This window comes from Babylonia areolata, chromosome 15 (assembly GCF_041734735.1).
Source record: "Babylonia areolata isolate BAREFJ2019XMU chromosome 15, ASM4173473v1, whole genome shotgun sequence".
NCBI classification, from domain to species: Eukaryota; Metazoa; Mollusca; class Gastropoda; order Neogastropoda; family Buccinidae; genus Babylonia; species Babylonia areolata.
This window is the reverse complement of record NC_134890.1, coordinates 35,070,912-35,095,469: the sequence shown is the minus strand read 5'-3', so window position 1 is coordinate 35,095,469 and position 24,558 is coordinate 35,070,912. Positions and strand designations below refer to the sequence as shown.

General features: G+C 45.0%; 2 protein-coding genes across 3 annotated transcripts in view; both read right to left on the bottom strand.

Moving 5' to 3' along the window:
- LOC143290604 (protein OS-9-like) overlaps window positions 1-24,558 on the bottom strand; it is a 47,475-nt gene that overhangs the window by 12,082 nt on the left and 10,835 nt on the right. Inside the window, exons 4-14 of one of the 2 annotated variants that reach the window (XM_076600201.1) lie at window positions 24,106-24,185; window positions 22,453-22,560; window positions 19,350-19,551; window positions 18,417-18,476; window positions 16,723-16,866; window positions 14,213-14,324; window positions 13,439-13,638; window positions 7,270-7,379; window positions 3,783-3,885; window positions 1,440-1,622; window positions 284-466 (exon numbers count right to left, since the gene is read on the bottom strand). In XM_076600201.1, coding sequence (XP_076456316.1) covers window positions 284-466; window positions 1,440-1,622; window positions 3,783-3,885; window positions 7,270-7,379; window positions 13,439-13,638; window positions 14,213-14,324; window positions 16,723-16,866; window positions 18,417-18,476; window positions 19,350-19,551; window positions 22,453-22,560; window positions 24,106-24,185 — 1,485 coding nt within the window. The remainder of the gene's footprint in view (window positions 1-283; window positions 467-1,439; window positions 1,623-3,782; window positions 3,886-7,269; window positions 7,380-13,438; window positions 13,639-14,212; window positions 14,325-16,722; window positions 16,867-18,416; window positions 18,477-19,349; window positions 19,552-22,452; window positions 22,561-24,105; window positions 24,186-24,558) is intronic. The other variant, XM_076600202.1, reaches the window with a different exon arrangement.
- On the bottom strand, window positions 9,749-11,757 carry LOC143290080 (uncharacterized). Its single transcript, XM_076599370.1, has 2 exons — window positions 11,406-11,757; window positions 9,749-11,031 (listed from the first exon to the last, which is right to left on the bottom strand). The coding sequence occupies exons 1-2, from the start codon at window positions 11,746-11,748 to the stop codon at window positions 9,749-9,751; spliced, it is 1,626 nt and encodes a 541-aa protein (XP_076455485.1). The 5' UTR covers window positions 11,749-11,757.

Here is a 24,558-nt window from a genome sequence, read left to right as displayed (position 1 = left end):
GGGAGACACAGGGAGACACCAGGGGACAGGGAGACACCAGGGGACAGGGAGACACAGGGGACAGGGAGACACAGGGAGACACCAGGGGACAGGGAGACACCAGGGGACAGGGAGACACAGGGAGACACCAGGGGACAGGGAGACACCGGGGGACAGGGATACAGGGAGACACCAGGGGACAGGGAGACACAGGGGACAGGGAGACACAGGGAGACACCAGGGGACAGGGAGACACCAGGGGACAGGGAGACACAGGGAGACACAAGGAGACAGAAGGACGTACTGTTGGGGTCCACCCCAGCCTTCTCCAGGCTCTCCTTCAGGGAGCTCTCTAAGTGTTTCTGCTGTGGGGAGGTCTGGGTCTTGCCACCCTCCTTCTTCTCCTCGACCTCTTCCGCCGTCAGAGTTCGCACCTTCATCTTCCACCGACCTCCAGCACCACCTCCTTCCTTTTCTTTCTCAGTCGCTACGGACACAGACATGGCGACAAAGAAAAATATCTCTGAGCCACTACATCTCTGAGCAGCTACAGAAAGACAATGGGGACAATTAAACACCTCTGAACAGGATCAGCTGTCCTGACTGGCCAGCACAAAAACACTAACGTCCAGCACAATCTGTAAGTTATTCTCACAGCCGCTGTGGTAGATTCAGTGGAATCAGGAAGATTAAAATGTCAGAGAGAAAGGATTGGGATCTCCCTGACCATGCCAAGCCCAAGACAAAGTGAACATAAATTCATTGTCCAGACGGCCACATCAGTGAGATATTTCACTTTTTTTCTTTTTCCTTTTTTAAATCTCATGGGGGGTCTCTCCATCTCACGTCTTCAGCTGGCTCTACCCATCGATCATCCCCCACCTTCAGGGAGGTCAGGAGGTCAGGGAGGTCAGGAGGTCAGGGAGGTCAGGGAGGTCAGTCAAGTTGTTTTTTTTAAAGCAGCACACATAAACTTGAAAACCTTTACTGAATGCACTCAAATACACACACACACACACACACACACACACACACACACACAAAGCCTATTTTGAAACGAACATAGTGCTTAGAAGGTAGGAACCATTGAAAGCAGGAGGGGGATATTTCCCTATTATAGCCAGCAACTACCCATAGCTCATCTACACATTACAACACACACAATGGGAAAACAACTATGTACAAATAAGGATTTAATAAAGAAGAAACCACACACACACACACACACACCTGAAGGTTGCAGCAAATGAAAAGCTCAAATCTTCATAAATTTAAAACAAAATAATTCTAAAAGACAAATGTAAATTCCATTAAAAAACTTGACCCTGAAGAATTATCCACAGAGCAAAATAACTAACAATGTTGTGTGTTTGAATAAATACCAACCAAAAAACCAGCAGGGAAAGACAGGAACGAGAAAAGCCCAAGCAGAAAACAGCACAGCAACACACACACTCTACCTTGTCTGCTGGTGGGGGGGGCCTCAACACCTCCACTCTTTCCCCCCTCCATCTCCTCCACCCACTCCTCTTTCCCCTTCTGCTTCCTCCCTTCCTCCTCCTCCTCCTCTTCCTCCTCTCTGAGGTTAGCTGATGTGTCTGTCTCTCCCAGCTCCGCAATCTCCCGGTCTACACTCTTCATTTCTGAACAGACATCACATGTAGGTAGACTGACGCTTCACTTTGAAGGCAGGAAACAGACATTGAACAGACATCACATGTAGGTAGACTGACGCTTCACTTTGAAGGCAGGAAACAGACATTGAACAGACATCACATGTAGACTGACACTTCACTTTGAAGGCAGGAAACAGACATTGAACAGACATCACATGTAGGTAGACTGATGCTTCACTCTGAAGGCAGGAAACAGACATTGAACAGACATCACATGTAGGTAGACTGACGCTTCACTCTGAAGGCAGAAAACAGACACTGAACAGACATCACATGTAGGTAGACTGATGATTCACTTTGAAGGCAGGAAACAGACATTGAACAGACATCACATGTAGACTGACACTTCACTCTGAAGGCAGGAAACAGACATTGAACAGACATCACAGGTAGACTGACACTTCACTTTGAAGGCAGGAAACAGACACTGAACAGACATCACAGGTAGACTGACACTTCACTTTGAAGGCAGGAAACAGACATTGAACAGACATCACATGTAGGTAGACTGACACTTCACTTTGAAGGCAGGAAACAGACACTGAACAGACATCACATGTAGGTAGACTGACGCTTCACTTTGAAGGCAGGAAACAGACATTGAACAGACATCACATGTAGGTAGACTGACACTTCACTTTGAAGGCAGGAAACAGACATTGAACAGACATCACATGTAGGTAGACTGATGCTTCACTTTGAAGGCAGGAAACAGACATTGAACAGACATCACAGGTAGACTGACACTTCACTTTGAAGGCAGGAAACAGACACTGAACAGACATCACAGGTAGACTGACACTTCACTTTGAAGGCAGGAAACAGACACTGAACAGACATCACAGGTAGCTCGATGCTTCACTCTGAAGGCAGGAAACAGACACTGAACAGACATCACAGGTAGACTGACACTTCACTTTGAAGGCAGGAAACAGACATTGAACAGACATCACAGGTAGCTCGATGCTTCACTCTGAAGGCAGGAAACAGACATTGAACAGACATCACATGTAGACTGACACTTCACTCTGAAGGCAGGAAACAGACATTGAACAGACATCACAGGTAGACTGACACTTCACTTTGAAGGCAGGAAACAGACACTGAACAGACATCACAGGTAGACTGACACTTCACTTTGAAGGCAGGAAACAGACACTGAACAGACATCACAGGTAGACTGACACTTCACTTTGAAGGCAGGAAACAGACATTGAACAGACATCACAGGTAGACTGACACTTCACTTTGAAGGCAGGAAACAGACACTGAACAGACATCACAGGTAGACTGACACTTCACTTTGAAGGCAGGAAACAGACACTGAACAGACATCACAGGTAGACTGACACTTCACTTTGAAGGCAGGAAACAGACACTGAACAGACATCACAGGTAGCTCGATGCTTCACTTTGAAGGCAGGAAACAGACACTGAACAGACATCACAGGTAGACTGACACTTCACTTTGAAGGCAGGAAACAGACACTGAACAGACATCACAGGTAGACTGACACTTCACTTTGAAGGCAGGAAACAGACACTGAACAGACATCACAGGTAGCTCGATGCTTCACTTTGAAGGCAGGAAACAGACACTGAACAGACATCACAGGTAGACTGACACTTCACTTTGAAGGCAGGAAACAGACATTGAACAGACATCACAGGTAGCTCGATGCTTCACTCTGAAGGCAGGAAACAGACACTGAACAGACATCACATGTAGACTGACACTTCACTCTGAAGGCAGGAAACAGACACTGAACAGACATCACAGGTAGACTGACACTTCACTCTGAAGGCAGGAAACAGACACTGAACAGACATCACAGGTAGACTGACGCTTCACTTTGAAGGCAGGAAACAGACACTGAACAGACATCACAGGTAGACTGACACTTCACTTTGAAGGCAGGAAACAGACACTGAACAGACATCACAGGTAGCTCGATGCTTCACTCTCCTATCCATCTGTCCGTCTGTGTGCGCTTTTTAAAGCAGATGTACTTTAGTAAGGGCAGATTGTAAGAACAGGCCATGCATAAAATCTCAATCCTTGAATGAAGAGTATAGAGCTCTGAGTTTTGAGTTTTTTCTTTCTCTCTCTTTCTCTGTCTCTGTCACCTTTCTCTGTGTGTTCCAGTTTGTCCAGCAGCACATTCAGACTGGAGGCCAGTTGTTGAAAGGCTGCCGCCTGGTTCACCTCACCGCCCACCTCCGCCTCCGCCTGTCTCACAACACACACACACACACACACACACACACAAACACACACACACACAGAGTAATGCAGAAATTAATCATCTTGCTTCATACCACCCCACGTCACCTACAACTGTTGCTCCAGCTGGTCCAGCCATCAGTCCTGTGTCAGTGTCCAGACCACCAACAACATTGTCCAGCCTTCAGTCCTGTGTCAGTGTCCAGACCACCAACATTGTCCAGCCATCAGTCCTGTGTCAGTGTCCAGACCACCAACACTGTCCAGCCATCAGTCCTGTGTCAGTGTCCAGACCACCAACACTGTCCAGCCATCAGTCCTGTGTCAGTGTCCAGACCACCAACACTGTCCAGCCATCAGTCCTGTGTCAGTGTCCAGACCACCAACATTGTCCAGCCATCAGTCCTGTGTCAGTGTCCAGACCACCAACATTGTCCAGCCATCAGTCCTGTGTCAGTGTCCAGACCACCAACAACATTGTCCAGCCATCAGTCCTGTGTCAGTGGCTCCAGCTGTCCCCAGGTGTGGCCTGTCCTCTTCATGTGTTTCCAGGTCATGGCACCACATATTTCTGGGACGCCCTCTTTTCCATTTCTCTTGCTAGCTTGCCTTGTAGTGCTGGATGCAGGCTTATGGCTCATCTTTCTCCACTGTCTTTGGAAAATATCTTCTTATACAGGCTGCTGTCATTTGCTTCAGTAGTTTTTCATCACTGATTTTCTCTGGCCAGACTGATTTATAAAGGGTTGTAAAAATGTCCACCTTCAGTTTGAGTGTTGACAGTGCCACCCACCCACACACACGCAGACAGAAACAGTGTGTGTGTGTGTGTGTGTGTGTGTGTGTGTGTGTGTGAAACAAGAAACAAACAGACCACACACACAAACACACGGACAAACAGAAACAACAAACAGACCACACACACAGACAAACAGAAACAACAAACACACAAACAGAAACAACAAACACACCACAAACACACAGACAAACAGAAACAACAAACACACAAACAGAAACAACAAACACACCACAAACACACAGACAAACAGAAACAACAAACACACAAACAGAAACAACAAACAGACCACAAACACACAGAAAAACAGAAACAACAAACACACCACACACACAGACAAACAGAAACAACAAACAGACCACACACACACAGACAAACAGAAACAACAAACACACAAACAGAAACAACAAACAGACCACAAACACACAGAAAAACAGAAACAACAAACACACCACACAAACACACAGACAAACAGAAACAACAAACACACCACAAACACACAGACAAACAGAAACAACAAACACACCACAAACACACAGACAAACAGAAACAACAAACACACCACAAACACACAGACAAACAGAAACAACAAACAGACCACACAAACACACAGACAAACAGAAACAATAGACCACACACAGACAAACAGAAACAACAAACACACCACAAACACACAGACAAACAGAAACAACAGACCACACAAACACACAGACAAACAGAAACAACAAACAGACCACACAAACACACAGACAAACAGAAACAACAAACACACCACAAACACACAGACAAACAGAAACAACAAACACACCACAAACACACAGACAAACAGAAACAACAGACCACACAAACACACAAACAGAAACAACAGACCACACAAACACACAGACAAACAACAAACAGACCACACAAACACACAGACAAACGGAAACAACAAACAGACCACACAAACACACAGACAAACAACAAACAGACCACACAAACACACAGACAAACGGAAACAACAAACAGACCACACAAACAGAAACAACAGACCACACAAACACACAGACAAACAGAAACAATAGACCACACACAAACAGAAACAACAGACCACACGAACACACAGACAAAGAGAAACAACAAACAGACCACACGAACACAAACACACAGACAAACAGAAACAACAAACAGACCACAAACACACAGACAAACAGAAACAACAAACAGACCACACGAACACACAGACAAACAGAAACAACAAACAGACCACACGAACACACAGACAAACAGAAACAACAAACAGACCACACAAACACACAGACAAACGGAAACAACAAACAGACCACACAAACAGAAACAACAGACCACACAAACACACAGACAAACAGAAACAATAGACCACACACAAACAGAAACAACAGACCACACGAACACACAGACAAAGAGAAACAACAAACAGACCACACGAACACACAGACAAACAGAAACAACAGACCACACGAACACACAGACAAACAGAAACAACAAACAGACCACACGAACACACAGACAAACAGAAACAACAGACCACACGAACACACAGACAAAGAGAAACAACAAACAGACCACACAAACACACAGACAAAGAGAAACAACAAACAGACCACACGAACACACAGACAAAGAGAAACAACAAACAGACCACAAACACACAGACAAACAGAAACAACAGACCACACAAACACACAGACAAACAGAAACAACAAACAGACCACACAAACACACAAACAAACAACAAACAGACCACAAACACACAGACAAACGGAAACAACAAACAGACCACACAAACACACAGACAAACGGAAACAACAAACAGACCACACAAACAGAAACAACAGACCACACAAACACACAGACAAACAGAAACAACAGACCACACACAGACAAACAGAAACAACAAACAGACCACACGAACACACAGACAAACAGAAACAACAAACAGACCACACGAACACACAGACAAAGAGAAACAACAAACAGACCACACAAACACACAGACAAACGGAAACAACAAACAGACCACACAAACAGAAACAACAGACCACACAAACACACAGACAAACAGAAACAACAGACCACACAAACACACAGACAAACAGAAACAACAAACAGACCACACAAACACACAGACAAACAGAAACAACAGACCACACGAACACACAGACAAACAGAAACAACAAACAGACCACACGAACACACAGACAAAGAGAAACAACAAACACACCACAAACACACAGACAAACAGAAACAACAAACAGACCACACGAACACACAGACAAAGAGAAACAACAAACAGACCACACGAACACACAGACAAACAGAAACACAACAATCAGAGCAGCAGACCACACATGCACACTGTTTCAGTTTCAGTTTCTAGAGGAGGCATCACTGCATTCAGACAAATCCATACACCCAAAATGACATCAGCAAAGCAGATCCTGACCAGCAGCATAACCCACCGCACTTAAGCCTTGAGTGCTTGCATAAATAGTTGTGTACCAGAAGAACATTAACATGCCACAAACTGATAACAACACAGACAGAAAAGAATATAGGTCCTACTGAACCCTAACCTCTTCAATGATGTCCTTGAACTGTGAGGTCACCGCCTTCTTGACCCTTTCCTTGATCTGCTGCAGGCGTTTGTAGGTCATGGCGCGCTTGTCTCGCAGGTTCTTCACCTCTGTGCAAGTCAGAGAACTGAAGTTCACCACACAGGCAGTCAGAAGACAGCATGTCTGAATATACACACGAATACAGTTTGTTTTCCCCAAAGATCTGCTGATCTAACAACACAGGCTGTTTCCCCTTTGATCTGCTGATCTAACAACACAGGCTGTTTCCCCTTTGATCTGCTGATCTAACATCACAGGCTGTTTCTCCTTTGATCTGCTGATCTAACAACACAGGCTGTTTCCCCTTTGATCTGCTGATCTAACAACACAGGCTGTTTCCCCTTTGATCTGCTGATCTAACATCACAGGCTGTTTCCCCTTTGATCTGCTGATCTAACATCACAGGCTGTTTCCCCTTTGATCTGCTGATCTAACAACACAGGCTGTTTCCCCTTTGATCTGCTGATCTAACAACACAGGCTGTTTCTCCTTTGATCTGCTGATCTAACAACACAGGCTGTTTCTCCTTTGATCCGCTGATCTAACAATACAGGCTGTTTCCCCTTTGATCTGCTGATCTAACAACACAGGCTGTTTCTCCTTTGATCTGCTGATCTAACATCACAGGCTGTTTCCACTTTGATCTGCTGATCTAACAACACAGGCTGTTTCCACTTTGATCTGCTGATCTAACAACACAGGCTGTTTCCCCTTTGATCTGCTGATCTAACATCACAGGCTGTTTCCACTTTGATCTAACATCACAGGCTGTTTCCCCTTTGATCTAACAATACAGGCTGTTTCCACTTTGATCTGCTGATCTAACAACACAACAGAGGCTGTTTCCACTTTGATCTGCTGATCTAACAACACAACACAGGCTGTTTCCACTTTGATCTGCTGATCTAACAACACAACACAGGCTGTTTCCACTTTGATCTGCTGATCTAACACATGAATACAGTCTACATACCCCTTCCATCCACCATTATATCAGTACAGCTTGGTGGTTGTTTTTTTCATGCACACATCTAACACATCATGAATACAGGCTATTTCCCCCTTTCATCCACTGATCCAACAATACAAGCTGGTTTTCCCTGTGATCTACAGACCTTCCACATCCAACAATGGAGGCTCTTGTCCCCTTCCATCTCATCACATTACAGAAAACAAAATGTCCTCAAGTCTGGGGCACAAAAAATATGTAAATCTTAAATAGGAGACATGTTCACACATAGCAAGTAAGACATTCAATTAACTGCCCCACCACACAAACACACAAATATTATATATATACATACATACATATACATATATACACATACACACACACATACACACACACACTGACATATCGTTTAATTCATTCACACTCACAATCATGCAAACACACACACACACACACACACGCCACCGTCATGCCTAGTCAGGACACTGTACTGCCAGATGTGCATCTTAACCAGCCACCGTCATGCCTAGTCAGGACACTGTACTGCCAGATGTGCATCTTAACCAGCCACCGTCATGCCTAGTCAGGACACTGTACTGCCAGATGTGCATCTTAACCAGCCACCGTCATGCCTAGTCAGGACACTGTACTGCCAGATGTGCATCTTAAGGCCAGACACTACAGTAAATTTCATATCAGAGGTGTTTGTTGCCTTAATTTAAAATGTATTACACTTTGAAAGTATATTTACTGGGAAGTTCAAAACTATTCTTTTTTTGGCATTTGGACCTCCGGTTGCCATGGAAACAATCCAAGATGGCTGCCAAACAAATTTTTTTAAAAGCCTAAGGCTTTTTTTCAATTGCACTTAGCCAAAATCTGTTTTTTTATCCAGTTTAGGAATGTTAATATCTATAAAAGTACGGATAGCTTTTTGATGTAATGATAAATTTATATTTTTGAGAATTTTTTTTGGTCAACGCAGTTATATTGCACCGATTGTTCTAAATAAAATTCAAATAAAATATAACTATACATTTTGTTTCAAAAAAGCAATGCGTACTTTTAAGCACCATACTTTAGAAAAGCACCATTCCAAATTTTAAGGATCTGTGTTTATTTTTGTGGAAGTTTTAGCCATTTGAAATGTGCGTAGAGTGCGAAAAACAGAAAACCCAGAAAACGGAGAAAGAAGAACAGAAAGTTTACTGGTTGAGTGTTGATTAGCACAAGTGGTAAAAGAGTACAACTTACTCACCCAGCATGTTAATCCACAGCACAGCAACCACCAGGTAAGAGAAGAAGTTGAAATTGAAGTGTTTTGTGGCCAATAATAATCCAGTTCACAGCTCACATGATGACAAATTCACAAAGGACGTGAAATGGTTTACACAGATTGGCAGACACATTCCAGTGGTCTGGCTTTCCCACACTCCTGATATGAGAGCAGTTTTGGAGAGCACAGTGGAAGGGGGTACTTACAAACTAGTGTCCTCCTGCTTGGTAGGCATCTGGATCCCTGGCCTCCTCCTCTCGGTTGTTGAGACGTCGTAGGGTGGCGTACTCCTTCCGCCGGCGACGAGCGTCTTGAGCAGCAGCGGCATCTCCAGCACTCATCCGTCCCTCGTCCTTCTTGGCCAGGAACTGCAGGCTTGTAAGGCTGATGTCCACATAAAGCTTGTCCATCACTGTCAAAAGCTCTGTGGCTCCTTCGTTGAAGACGCTGACAGCACGTGCCACGCTTCCCTCCACCCGGCGCCGGCCCATGAAGGACGTCTTGGGGCAGCGTGACCAGATCATGCCATTCAGACACTCGTTGGCATTCTGAGTGCCCCCATGCACAAGTCTCTTCATCAGATTGTCATCTGCCATTCTCCTGTACACAGGAATCATCTGATGGGCAACTTGTGTGGTGAGATAGGTGGAGGCAGGGTGGTCTTTGTGGCTGGGAGGGTCTTCACCTCGGGCGAGGGCTTTCTGGTAGAAGCACCTGCTGTCTGGTCCGGTGGGGCACTGCATGTGGCGTGGCTGCTCATCTGTGGACATGGAGTGCCACAGAGTGGACCAGATGGCAGCCTTCATCTTGTCCACATTGGGCAGGTTGTCCATGATGGCACCCCTGTAGAAATTTTGGAGACTGTCGCACTTGTTTTTGGTCAGGCGTCCAACTCCACGACCGCCAAGTCGTCCGGTCTCTGCCAGCTTTCGCAGGGCAGTCCCCATGCGCTTGTGAGCATGGTTCAGGCAGTCTAGTTTTTGGATGTTGTGGAGGTAGTCAGGGTAGGGATTGGCATTGCAAACAGCTTGGTATGCAGAGGAATCCCCATCACTGAGCATTTCTACATACCTAAACCGATGCTTTGCTATGGAACGGGCCCACATGATCTTTGCAGCCTCGCTTTCCATGCTCTTGCTGGACTGGAAGTGGTTCTGGCAGCAGTCCGCAGCATGTCCTTCCTTCCATGCAGCCATGACTTCAGCAGACAGGTCCTGTTGTGCCTCCTTCAGCTTGCATGCATGGCAGTACTTGGACAGCACACAGAAGTCCACTACCAAGCCGGTCAGGATGTCGATGCAAACGCCGACTCCAAACAGAGAAGTGAACCCTCTCTTCTGCCAGGTCCCATCAAATGAGACACTGATGTTAATGATGGGTTCCTCTCCCCTGTCCAGTGCCTCCCTCAGGTCTGCATCAGTCTCGGCATAGGCATTCCTTATGGCAGCGGCTGAACGCAGCAGACAGTCTGCTCCAGAACTGATTTCAGCATCTGTGGACAGCAAACATTAACAATACAATAAAATTTGAAGCACAGCAAAGATAATTTTTTACACACATCAGTGCCCACAAACACACATACATGCACACACACACACACATGTAAACACACACACACACCACACACACACACACACACACACACACACACGGCATGTAATGATGAATACAAACACACACATACCAGCACACACACTCACACAGTCTCACACACACACACACACTTACCCACACACACATGCACACACACACACACACATGCATGCTCACACATGTATACACACTGTATACATACCCCCCTCCCCATTTCATTCTCTGACATTCCAAATGAGAGAAGAATAAAAACACTGTATACAATCCACTCACCGGTTACTTTCTTGTCGTGGTTCTGGAAAGTCTTCAGATGCATGCCTGGAACACCAGTCACTGTGCTGAAGGCTTGTAGGACAGCATGGCTTCCTCCCACCTCATGGCTCAGGACAGTCATTCGGCGATTGATCTCGAACGCCACGTTTTGTTTGTTGTCAACTTGAAGACGCGGTGAGGACATCTCTGCATTCTGGTAGCCACACTCCTCACACTTCAAAACTAGCTTCGAAGCGTAGCCAGCACGTTCGGTCTCGCTAACTGACACTGACACTCCTGAGTTGTGACACTCTGGGCAAAGCAAGTTACCAACAAGTCTAGAAAGTTGCAGCAAATGTGCCATAATCCACACTTGCTTCTCGCCCTGACCCTCCTGGTTTCGAGTTGGTCGCATCATCTCGATCTTTCGACGTGCTGCACCTGAAGTTGAAGGTTCAGCTGATTGTTCAGTCAGTTCCTCCTCTGATTCGTCCTCTCTCCTCCATCTGGACATTGATGCACCCAAACATTGCCTTTGACGTTTGGATTTTCGAGGCATTTTGCAAAAATCACCAGTCGCAAAATAACTGACAGCGTCGCGTTGTTTACACTTGGAAGTGGCCGTCGCAAAGCATTGTGGGATGATACAAGCTTGACTCGAGCGCTCTGGTTGGTCGGCACACTTCGAGCGGAGCTGTTCATGAATGAACGTAGTACGCAAGCCCATATATGGAAACAATAGTAAAATTGGTGTCGTCACAAAAGCGGGAAATTCTCTTTTGGTAATTTCCGTGAAAGATCGGCAGAATCTTCGTTAGATTCCGGGAAGTCTGCTCTTTCATTTCATATATTACATTACCCTGTTCGCTGTTGGTTTCGATGCGTTGTCAAGGTCCAAACATTGCCGATTTTGAGCGTTTTAGCGTCAGAATAGCGAAACTATCAAACGACACACATATTTCAAAGGCTTTTTACGACCACTTTACGATATTTTTGGTGTTTGATATTTTTAGGGAATGAAGAAAACATGTTTTTGGAGCGAAATATGCCAAGAACAGAAAATCATAAAAAATTACCCTCAGGGTCATTTCTAGACTACCGTGTCTCCCCTTAACCAGCCACCGTCATGCATAGTCAGGACACTGTATTGCCAGATGTGCATCTTAACCAGCCACCGTTATGCCTAGTCAGGACACTGTACTGCCAGATGTGCATCTTAACCAGCCACCGTTATGCCTAGTCAGGACACTGTACTGCCAGATGTGCATCTTAACCAGCCACCGTCATGCCTAGTCAGGACACTGTACTGCCAGATGTGCATCTTAACCAGCCACCGTCATGCCTAGTCAGGACACTGTACTGCCAGATGTGCATCTTAACCAGCCACCGTCATGCCTAGTCAGGACACTATTGCCAGATGTGCATCTTAACCAGCCACCGTCATGCATAGCCAGGACACTGTACTGCCAGATGTGCATCTTAACCAGCCACCGTCATGCCTAGTCAGGACACTGTACTGCCAGATGTGCATCTTAACCATCTGGTACTTTCCTCCTGGATCCCCATCACCCCTCTCTCCTAACCACCCTCCTTTCAACAGGAGAAAAAAACACATCCAACATGTTCTCACACCAGCACATTGCCTCCTTCCCTAATTCGCCTTGCTTTCACTTGGCCCATCACTGAACAGCGAAGTGAGAGCTGTATGACCAATGGTTTCTCCACTGCCATGGGAATTCATCTGCAGGTCAGTCTTTTGTGAAAGACAATGACTCTCAAAATAAAGAGGCAAGCTTGCACTGGTTCTTAGTGCTGCAGCCTTGGGGGCTAGATGACTCTAAGTGATCATCCTAATGCCGACTGTCCAAGAGTCCTCTTAGCCAAAAGAGTGGGAATTTAACATGTGCAGGACACTTTCCACCATAGTCAAATTCTGGCACAGAAAACCAGGACAGCACATGCCTCCTCTGCTGTTCTTATGGTCACAGTCAACACCTCCTCTGCTGTTCTTATGGTCACAGTCAACACGACAGACTTTCACACACACAATTCACCTTGCTCAAACTCGTTCATTTCGCTTTCAATGGCTGCTTCAACAGCTGCCTCAAAGCTGTCATCCTCTTCATCGTCGTCCTCTTTCCTGTGTTGAGCATCACCTTTGTTGAGGTGTTTGAGGACCTCCTCAAACCGGTCGCTGACAGTCTTCACCCTCTCCTCTGATGGCGATGCTGTGGGGGCTTTGTCCCCTTCACCTCTGACAGTCAACAGTACTGGTCACAGCATCCCCCTGTGTGTGTATGTGTGTGTGTTTGTCTCTGTGTGTTTATGCATTTGTCTTTGTGTGTGTGTGTGTGTGTGTGTGTGTGTGTGTGTGTGTGTCTGTCTGTCTGTCTGTGTCTGTGTGTTTGTGTGTGTGTGCATGCATGTGTGGTGGTGTGTGCCTGGGTGTGTGTATGTGTGTGTGTACATGTGCATTTGTGTATGTGTGTGTGTGTTGTATGTGTGTGTGTGTGTGTGTGTGTGTGTGTGTGTGTGTGTGTGTGTGTGTGTGTAATATGGTTATATGCACATGTATGAATGTGTGTATGCATGAAATATGTTTTTCCATGCAAATGTATACATGTATATGTTTAATACTTTATGCAACCCACATGTTCCTTTATGTATACGTATGTAAATGTGTATGTGTATGTCAAAAGATAAACTTCATCTTAACCATAATTCATAAAAATTTCACTGGGAGCTAGCGTTATACTTTCCATAATTGTGCATATTTATACATACACACACAATTGCATGCATGACTAAAGAGACACACCGAGACCTACCTGTGACTCATGTCCATGTTGCTGAGGATGCCCTGAGGGTCCAGCAGTTTCTCGATGTCCTCCACCTCCTTCATCATCTTCCACCCCAACACCTCCTCCTCCTCCCTGACCCCTGTGACAACACATCATACACATCACACTTCATCATGCCCCCCCCCTGTGACAACACATCATACACATCACACTTCATCATGCTCCCCCCCCTCCTGTGACAACACATCATACACATCACACTTCATCATGCCCCCCTCCTGTGACAACACATCATACACACCACACTTCATCATGCCCCCCCCCCTCTCCTGTGACAACACATCATACACCACACTTCATCATGCTCCCCTCCTGTGACAACACATCATACACATCACACTTCATCATGCCCCCCTCCTGTGACAACACATCATACACACCACACTTCATCATGCCCCCCCCCCACACCCCTCACCCCCGTCCTGTGACAACACATCATACACACCACACTTCATCATGCCCCCCTCCTGTGACAACACATCATACACATCACACTTCATCATGCTCCCCTCCTGTGACAAGACATCATACACATCACACTTCATCATGCCCCCCCCCTCCTGTGACAACACATCATACACATCACACTTCATGCCCCCCTCCTGTGACAACACATCATACACATCACATTCATCATGCCCCTCCCTCTCCTGTGACAACACATACACACCACACTTCATCATGCTCCCCCCCCCCTCCTGTGACAACACATACACATCACACTTCATCATGCCCCCCACCTGTGACAACACATCATACACATCACACTTCATCATGCCCCCCCCCCTCCTGTGACAACACATCATACACATCACACTTCATCATGCCCCCCTCCTGTGACAACACATCATACACATCACACTTCATCATGCCCCCCCGGACCCCCCCCCCCCCGCACCCCTCCCACCCTGTGTCAACACATCATACACATCACAACACATCATACACATCACACTTCATCATGCCCCCCCCTCCTCTGACAACACATCATACACATCACACTTCATCATGCCCCCCCTCCCTCCTGTGACAACACATCATACACATCACACTTCATCATGCCCACCCCTGTGTCAACACATCATACACATCACAACACATCATACACATCACACTTCATCATGCCCCCCCTGACAACACATCATACACATCACACTTTAACATGTCCCCCCCACCCTTGACAACACATCAGCACACTTCACACCTTATCATGTGACCCCTCCTCCCCCCACCACACACACACTTTCCCACACACATCACACAACAGTACCATACACTTTCCCACATACCACACAACATTATCATACATTTTCCCACACACACCACAACACCATCACACACTTTCCAACACACACCATATAACATCACACTTTCCCACACACATCACTCAACATTATCACACACTTCCCCACACACACCACACAACATCATCACACTACCAACAACACCACACAACATCATCACACACTTTCCCACACATACCACACAACATTATCACACATTTTCCCACACACACCATACAACATAATCACACACTTTCCAACACACACAACACAACATTATAACACAATTTCTAACACAACATTATCACACACTTTCCCACAAACACCACACAACATTATCACACACTTTCCCAACAACACCACACAACATCATCACACACTTTCCCACACATACCACCCAACATTATCACACATTTTCCCACACACACATACAACATCATCACACACTTTCCAACACACACCACACAACATTATCACACAATTTCTCACACAACATTATCACACACTTTCCCACACACATCACACAACATTATCATACATTTTCCCACACACTACACAACATTATCACACTTTCCCACACACACCACACAACATTATCACACACTTTCCAACACACCATACAACATCATCACACACCTTCCCACACACCACACATTATCACACACTTTCCGACACACATCACACAACATTATCACACAATTTCCTACACACACCACACATCATCACACATTTTCCCACACACACCACACAACATTATCACACACTTTCCCACACACATCACACAACATTATCACACACTTTCCGAACCACATCACACAACATCATCACACACTTTCCCAACATCACACAACATCATCACACACTTTCCCAACATCACACAACATCATCACACACTTTCCCACACACACCACACAACATCATCACACACTTTCCCACACACACCACACAACATCATCACACACTTTCCAACACACACCACACAACATCATCACACACTTTCCCACACACACCATACAACATCATCACACACTTTCTCACACACACCACACAACATTATCACACACTTTCCAACACACACCACACAACATCATCACACACTTTCCCACACATCACACAACATCATCACACACCTTCCCACAAACACCACTCAACATCATCACACACTTTCCCACACACACCACAGAGGCAGCCTACCTGACAGTGACTGGTCAGTGGCACTGTCCACATTCTTCATTTCTTTTCCCAGGGACTTCTTGAGAATGGCATTGACGGAGTGGGTCAGCCCACCTTCAATGCTGCTGTCCTCTTCCTGTGCCATGGCCTTTGCCCTCTCTCTGTCTGAAAACCACACCACCACTGTGGGTCAGCAACAATGGATCAAACTAAACCTGCAGGTCAGCAACAATGGATCAAACTAAACCTGCAGGTCAGCAACAATGGATCTAACTAAACCTGTGGCTCAGCAACAATGGATCAAACTAAACCTGCAGGTCACCAACAATGGATCAAACTAAACCTGTGGCTCAGCAACAATGGATCAAACTAAACCTGCAGGTCAGCAACAATGGATCAAACTAAACCTGTGGCTCAGCAACAATGGATCAAACTAAACCTGCAGGTCAGCAACAATGGATCAAACTAAACCTGCAGGTCAGCAACAATGGATCAAACTAAACCTGTGGCTCAGCAACAATGGATCAAACTAAACCTGTAGGTCAGCAACAGTGGATCAAACTAAACCTGCAGGTCACCAACAATGGATCAAACTAAACCTGTAGGTCAGCAACAATGGATCAAACTAAACCTGCAGGTCACCAACAATGGATCAAACTAAACCTGTGGCTCAGCAACAATGGATCAAACTAAACCTGCAGGTCAGCAACAATGGATCAAACTAAACCTGCAGGTCAGCAACAATGGATCAAACTAAACCTGTGGCTCAGCAACAATGGATCAAACTAAACCTGCAGGTCAGCAACAATGGATCAAATTAAACCTGTGGCTCAGCAACAATGGATCAAATTAAACCTGCAGGTCAGCAACAATGAATCAAACTAAACCTGTGGCTCAGCAACAATGGATCAAACTAAACCTGCAGGTCAGCAACAATGGATCAAACTAAACCTGTGGCTCAGCAACAATGGATCAAACTAAACCTGCAGGTCAGCAACAATGGATCAAACTAAACCTGTGGCTCAGCAACAATGGATCAAACTAAACCTGCAGGTCACCAACAATGGATCAAACTAAACCTGTGGCTCAGCAACAATGGATCAAACTAAACCTGTGGCTCAGCAACAATGAATCAAACTAAACCTGCAGGTCAGCAACAATGGATCAAACTAAACCTGTGGCTCAGCAACAATGAATCAAACTAAACCTGCAGGTCAGCAACAATGGATCAAACTAAACCTGCAGGTCAGCAACAATGGATCAAACTAAACCTGTGGCTCAGCAACAATGGATCAAACTAAACCTGTAGGTCAGCAACAATGGATCAAACTAAACCTGTGGCTCAGCAACAACAATGGATCAAACTAAACCTGTGGCTCAGCAACAATGGATCAAACTAAACCTATGGCTCAGCAACAATGGATCAAATTAAACCTGCAGGTCAGCAACAATGGATCAAACTAAACCTGTGGCTCAGCAACAACAGTGGATCAAACTAAACCTATGGCTCAGCAACAATAACGGATCTAAACCTCATCAATTTATGGGGATTCAGCTACAGCTCTCTCTCTCACACACACACACACTCACACACACACACACACACACACACACACACTCACACACATGGCTTCAAACAGAGAACAGCAGCAGCGGAAATAGACAGACAGACAAGCTGCAATACAATGAAAAGAGAAGTGTCTTCCCTCCCCTACCTCGCTCTTCCTGCTCTGCCTTGGCCCTTTCTCTGGCGGCCTCTTCCTTCTTTCTCACCGCTGCAAACAACAGTGGGTCAATGCCAATCATAACACACACATGGTCCACCAATAATACTTCTCCTAAATTCATGGACTACAATTCACACGCTCACACACAAAAACAAGAGAGGCAAGGCCTTCAAGACTCACTTGTGACAGAGTATAACACACAAGCTTTTTATGTATTGAGTATAATTTTAAAATGTAATGTTTAAGATGAGAAAGATCAGTTTAAAGCAAATTAAGTCCCCTAGCATTAATTACAGAGTAATTTCCCTTTTTTACTATCTGCACCAAAACGTTTGCAAAATAAATAAAACTTCCATGCTTAGCAAAAGAAGTTCCCGTTTGAACAAAAAATGATAAAAGTGACTGCTCTTGTTGTTGTGTCAGAATATCAGATCAAAGTGCCAAGTTTAGAGAATTAAAAAAATATAAATATAACAGTAAATTCAGTTCACATATAATTTGGCTTTTTTTTTTTTTTTTTTTTTGTGCCCATCCCAGAGGTGCTATATTGTTTTAAACAAGATGACTGGAAAGAACTGAATTTTTCCTATTTTTATGCCTAATTTGGTGTCAACTGACAAAGTATTTGCAGACAAAATGTCAATGTTAAAGTTTACCACGGACACACAGACACACGGACACGCACACACACACAGACAACCGAACACCGGGTTAAAACATAGACTCACTTTGTTTACACAAGTGAGTCAAAAATGACTAACAACACACACACACACACACACACAGAACACACTCACATCTACAACACTCACACAACCCACATCCACACACACAGACACCCCCACACACACCCCACATCCGCACACATCCCCCTTTCACCTCCCCCCACCTACTCCCTCATAGCACCCCCCCCACACACACCTTGCAGGTGAGCCAGGTACTTGGAGTACTGCTGGTTGGTGAGGAGTGGAGCGCAGACAATGGGGATGGGCTGGGTGGGGGTGGGCGACTTGAGGTGGGGGTGGGGGCAGACGCGGGGGGTGTGCACCGTGATGACATACACACAGGTCTCCGGTTCGTCCACACGCACAATGTAGTCATCCTCCGCCTCTTCACACAGGTACTGCAACATGCACAGGTATCACACTGCACAGGTATCACACTGCACAGGTATCACATTGCAACATGCACAGGTATCACTGTACAGGTATCACTGTACAGGTATCACACTGCACAGGTATCACACTGCAACATGCACAGGTATCACAGTACAGGTATCACTGTACAGGTATCACACTGCACAGGTATCACACTGCACAGGTATCACACTGCAACATGCACAGGTATCACACTGCACAGGTATTACACTGTACAGGTATCACATTGCAACATGCACAGGTATCACTGTACAGGTATCACACTGCACAGGTATCACACTGCAACATGCACAGGTATCACTGTACAGGTATCACACTGCACAGGTATCACACTGCAACATGCACAGGTATCACAGTACAGGTATCACACTGCAACATGCACAGGTATCACTGTACAGGTATCACACTGCACAGGTATCACACTGCACAGGTATCACACTGCAACATGCACAGGTATCACACTGCACAGGTATTACACTGTACAGGTATCACACTGCAACATGCACAGGTATCACTGTACAGGTATCACACTGCACAGGTATCACACTGCACAGGTATTACACTGTACAGGTATCACACTGCAACATGCACAGGTATCACTGTACAGGTATCACACTGCACAGGTATCACACTGCAACATGCACAGGTATCACACTGCACAGGTATTACACTGCAACATGCACAGGTATCACACTGCAACATGCACAGGTATCACTGTACAGGTATCACACTGCACAGGTATCACACTGCACAGGTATCACACTGCAACATGCACAGGTATCACACTGCAACATGCACAGGTATCACTGTACAGGTATCACACTGCACAGGTATCACACTGCAACATGCACAGGTACCACACTGCACAGGTATCACATTGCACAGGTATCACACTGCAACATGCACAGGTATCACACTGCACAGGTACCACACTGCACAGGTATCACACTGCACAGGTATCACACTGCACAGGTATCACATTGCACAGGTATCACACTGCACAGGTACCTCACTGTACAGGTATCACATTGCACACGTATTACACTGTACAGGTATCACACTGCACAGGTATCACACTGCACAGGTATCACACTGCACATGTATCACAGCCTTGTCTAGTATGGAAGGGAGTGTGAAGTGACAGCCTTGTCTAGTATGGAAGGGAGTGTGAAGTGACAGCCTTGTCTAGTATGGAAGGGAGTGTGAAGTGACAGCCTTGTCTAGTATGGAAGGGAGTGTGAAGTGACAGCCTTGTCTAGTATGGAAGGGAGTGTGAAGTGACAGCCTTGTCTAGTTGTCCCATGTATGTCTGGGCCTGGCTGATGCTGGGATAAAGAATGGAAGGCAGTGTGAAATAACAGCCTTGTCTAGTCATCCCAAAAATCAGTGGACCTCCACAGCTGCATCGTCATCACCCTCATCATCATAACTAAGCTACATCATCATCATCATCATCATCATCATCATAACTAAGCTACAACATCATCATCATCATGACTAAGCTACATCGTCACCACCCTCATCATCATGATTTAGCTACATCGTCACCACCCTCATCATCATGATTTAGCTACATCATTACCACCATCATCATCATGATTTAGCTACATCATCACCACCCTCATCATCATGACTAAGCTACATCGTCACCACCCTCATCATCATGATTTAGCTACATCATCACCACCCTCATCATCATGATTTAGCTACATCATCACCACCCTCATCATCATGATTTAGCTACATCGTCACCACCCTCATCATCATGATTCAGCTACATCGTCACCACCCTCATCATCATGATTTAGCTACATCATCACCACCATCATCATCATGATTTAGCTACATCATCACCACCCTCATCATCATGATTTAGCTACATCATCACCACCCTCATCATCATGATTTAGCTACATCATCACCACCCTCATCATCATGATTTAGCTACATCATCACCACCATCATCATCATGACTAAGCTACATCATCACCACCCTCATCATCATGATTTAGCTACATGGTCACCACCCTCATCATCATGATTTAGCTACATCATCACCACCATCATCATCATGACTAAGCTACATCATCACCACCCTCATCATCATGATTTAGCTACATGGTCACCACCCTCATCATCATGATTTAGCTACATCATCACCACCGTCATCATCATGATTTAGCTACATCGTCACCACCCTCATCATCATGACTAAGCTACATCATCACCACCCTCATCATCATGATTTAGCTACATCATCACCACCGTCATCATCATGATTTAGCTACATCGTCACCACCCTCATCATCATCATTTAGCTACATGGTCACCACCCTCATCATCATGATTTAGCTACATCGTCACCACCCTCATCATCATGATTTAGCTACATCATCACCACCCTCATCATCATGACTAAGCTACATCGTCACCACCCTCATCATCATGATTCAGCTACATCATCACCACCCTCATCATCATGATTTAGCTACATCGTCACCACCCTCATCATCATGATTTAGCTACATCATCACCACCACCATCATCATCATTTAGCTACATCATCACCACCCTCATCATCATGACTAAGCTACATCGTCACCACCCTCATCATCATGATTTAGCTACATCATCACCACCACCATCATCATCATTTAGCTACATCATCACCACCCTCATCATCATCATTTAGCTACATCATCACCACCCTCATCATCATCATTTAGCTACATCATCACCACCCTCATCCTCGTGACTAAGACAAAGAAAACAAAATGTCCAAAATTCTGGGACAACAACAAAAACAACAACATAGGTCCACTACACATCATCCAAACATCTCCCAAAAAGCCTGCTGGGTTACCTACCCTAACTTCAGTCTCCCGACCTTTCCCCGTCAGGTCACACTTGCTGCCATTGGTGTAGTACTGGCTGTGGTACCGTCCTGAAGCTATCTTACTCCTCACTCTCGACTCCTGGTGATAGACACATGGAATCACATCACTCACATCATGGAATCACATTACTCACATCATGCAGTAACATCACTCACATCATGGAATCACATTACTCACATCATGCAGTAACATCACTCACATCATGGAATCACATTACTCACATCATGCAGTAACATCACTCACATCATGGAATCACATCACTCACATCATGCAGTAACATCACTCACATCATGGAATCACATCACTCACATCATGCAGTAACATCACTCACATCATGGAATCACATCACTCACATCATGCAGTAACATCACTCACATCATGGAATCACATCACTCACATCATGCAGTAACATCACATCACTCACATCATGGAATCACATCACTCACATCATGCAGTAACATCACTCACATCATGGAATCACATCACTCACATCATGCAGTAACATCACTCACATCATGGAATCACATCACTCACATCATGCAGTAACATCACTCACATCATGGAATCACATCACTCACATCATGCAGTAACATCACTCACATCATGGAATCACATCACTCACATCACATCACTCACATCATGGAATCACATCACACACATCATGCAGTAACATCACGCACATCATGGAATCACATCACTCACATCATGCAGTAACATCACGCACATCATGGAATCACATCACTCACATCATGGAATCACATTACTCACATCATGCAGTAACATCACTCACATCATGGAATCACATCACTCACATCATGGAATCACATCACTCACATCATGCAGTAACATCACGCACATCATGGAATCACATCACTCACATCATGGAATCACATTACTCACATCATGCAGTAACATCACGCACATCATGGAATCACATCACTCACATGATCACATTACTCACATCATGCAGTAACATCACGCACATCATGGAATCACATCACTCACATCATGGAATCAAATCACTCACATCATGCAGTAACATCACGCACATCATGGAATCACATCACTCACATCAAGCAGTAACATCACTCACATCATGAAATCACATCACTCACACCATGCAGTAACATCACTCAAATCATGGAATCACATTACTCACATCATACAATATTATTACTCACATCATAGAATAACATCTCTCACATAATGAAATAATATCAACAACATCCTGGAATATCTTATATCATCACTCACATCATGGAACAAACCCAGGTCCTATGAATATAGCACACACTTGGCAAACAGAAAAAGAATCCAAGGCAACAGAAGTATTGTTCTTTGGCAAAATTCTGTAAAAGAAATTCACTTTGATGGATACACAGACATATCTATATGCATGCACGCAAGACCTGACTAAGCGTGTTGGGTTATGCTGCTGTCAGGCATCTGCCTAGCAGGTGTGGTGTGATGTACATCACTCTATGGTTCTGCCCACACGCAGTGACGCCTCCAGAAACTGAAAACTTACTCAGGGGAATGGGAAGGACACCCCTTTTTTTTTTTTTTTTTTTAAGTTTCATTTGACAGAAAAACTGAAGAAAGAAATGTGAGGAAAACTGTTACCCGTAGCGTTTCATTGTTCCAGTCAAAGTCTGACTGGAAATGTCCCAGGTACATGACATTTCCTCGTATCTGACCGTCTGCTGTACAGAGCGCGCACGCGCGCACGCACACACACACACACACACACACACACGTATTACACTGGAAGAGTCCAAAAGACATGGAATATTGAAAATACAAGTCACTTCAGTTCAAACCTAATCAGCAGAAAATCACCAACAAAAATATTGACGTTTTACTTGTAGACCTGTCAGTTTTCAAAACCACTTCTGACTTTAAAAATATTGCATATAGAAACTCCCTGATACAGTGAACATGCACACATTGTACATCATATATATATATTTGAGGGTGTAGCATTAAGGGTTGAGTGCAAAAGTTCTGTGTGCCTATTATTTGCGTATACAGACCCCCACCAAGTCGACACAATAAATGTAACACCCAGACTTTTAT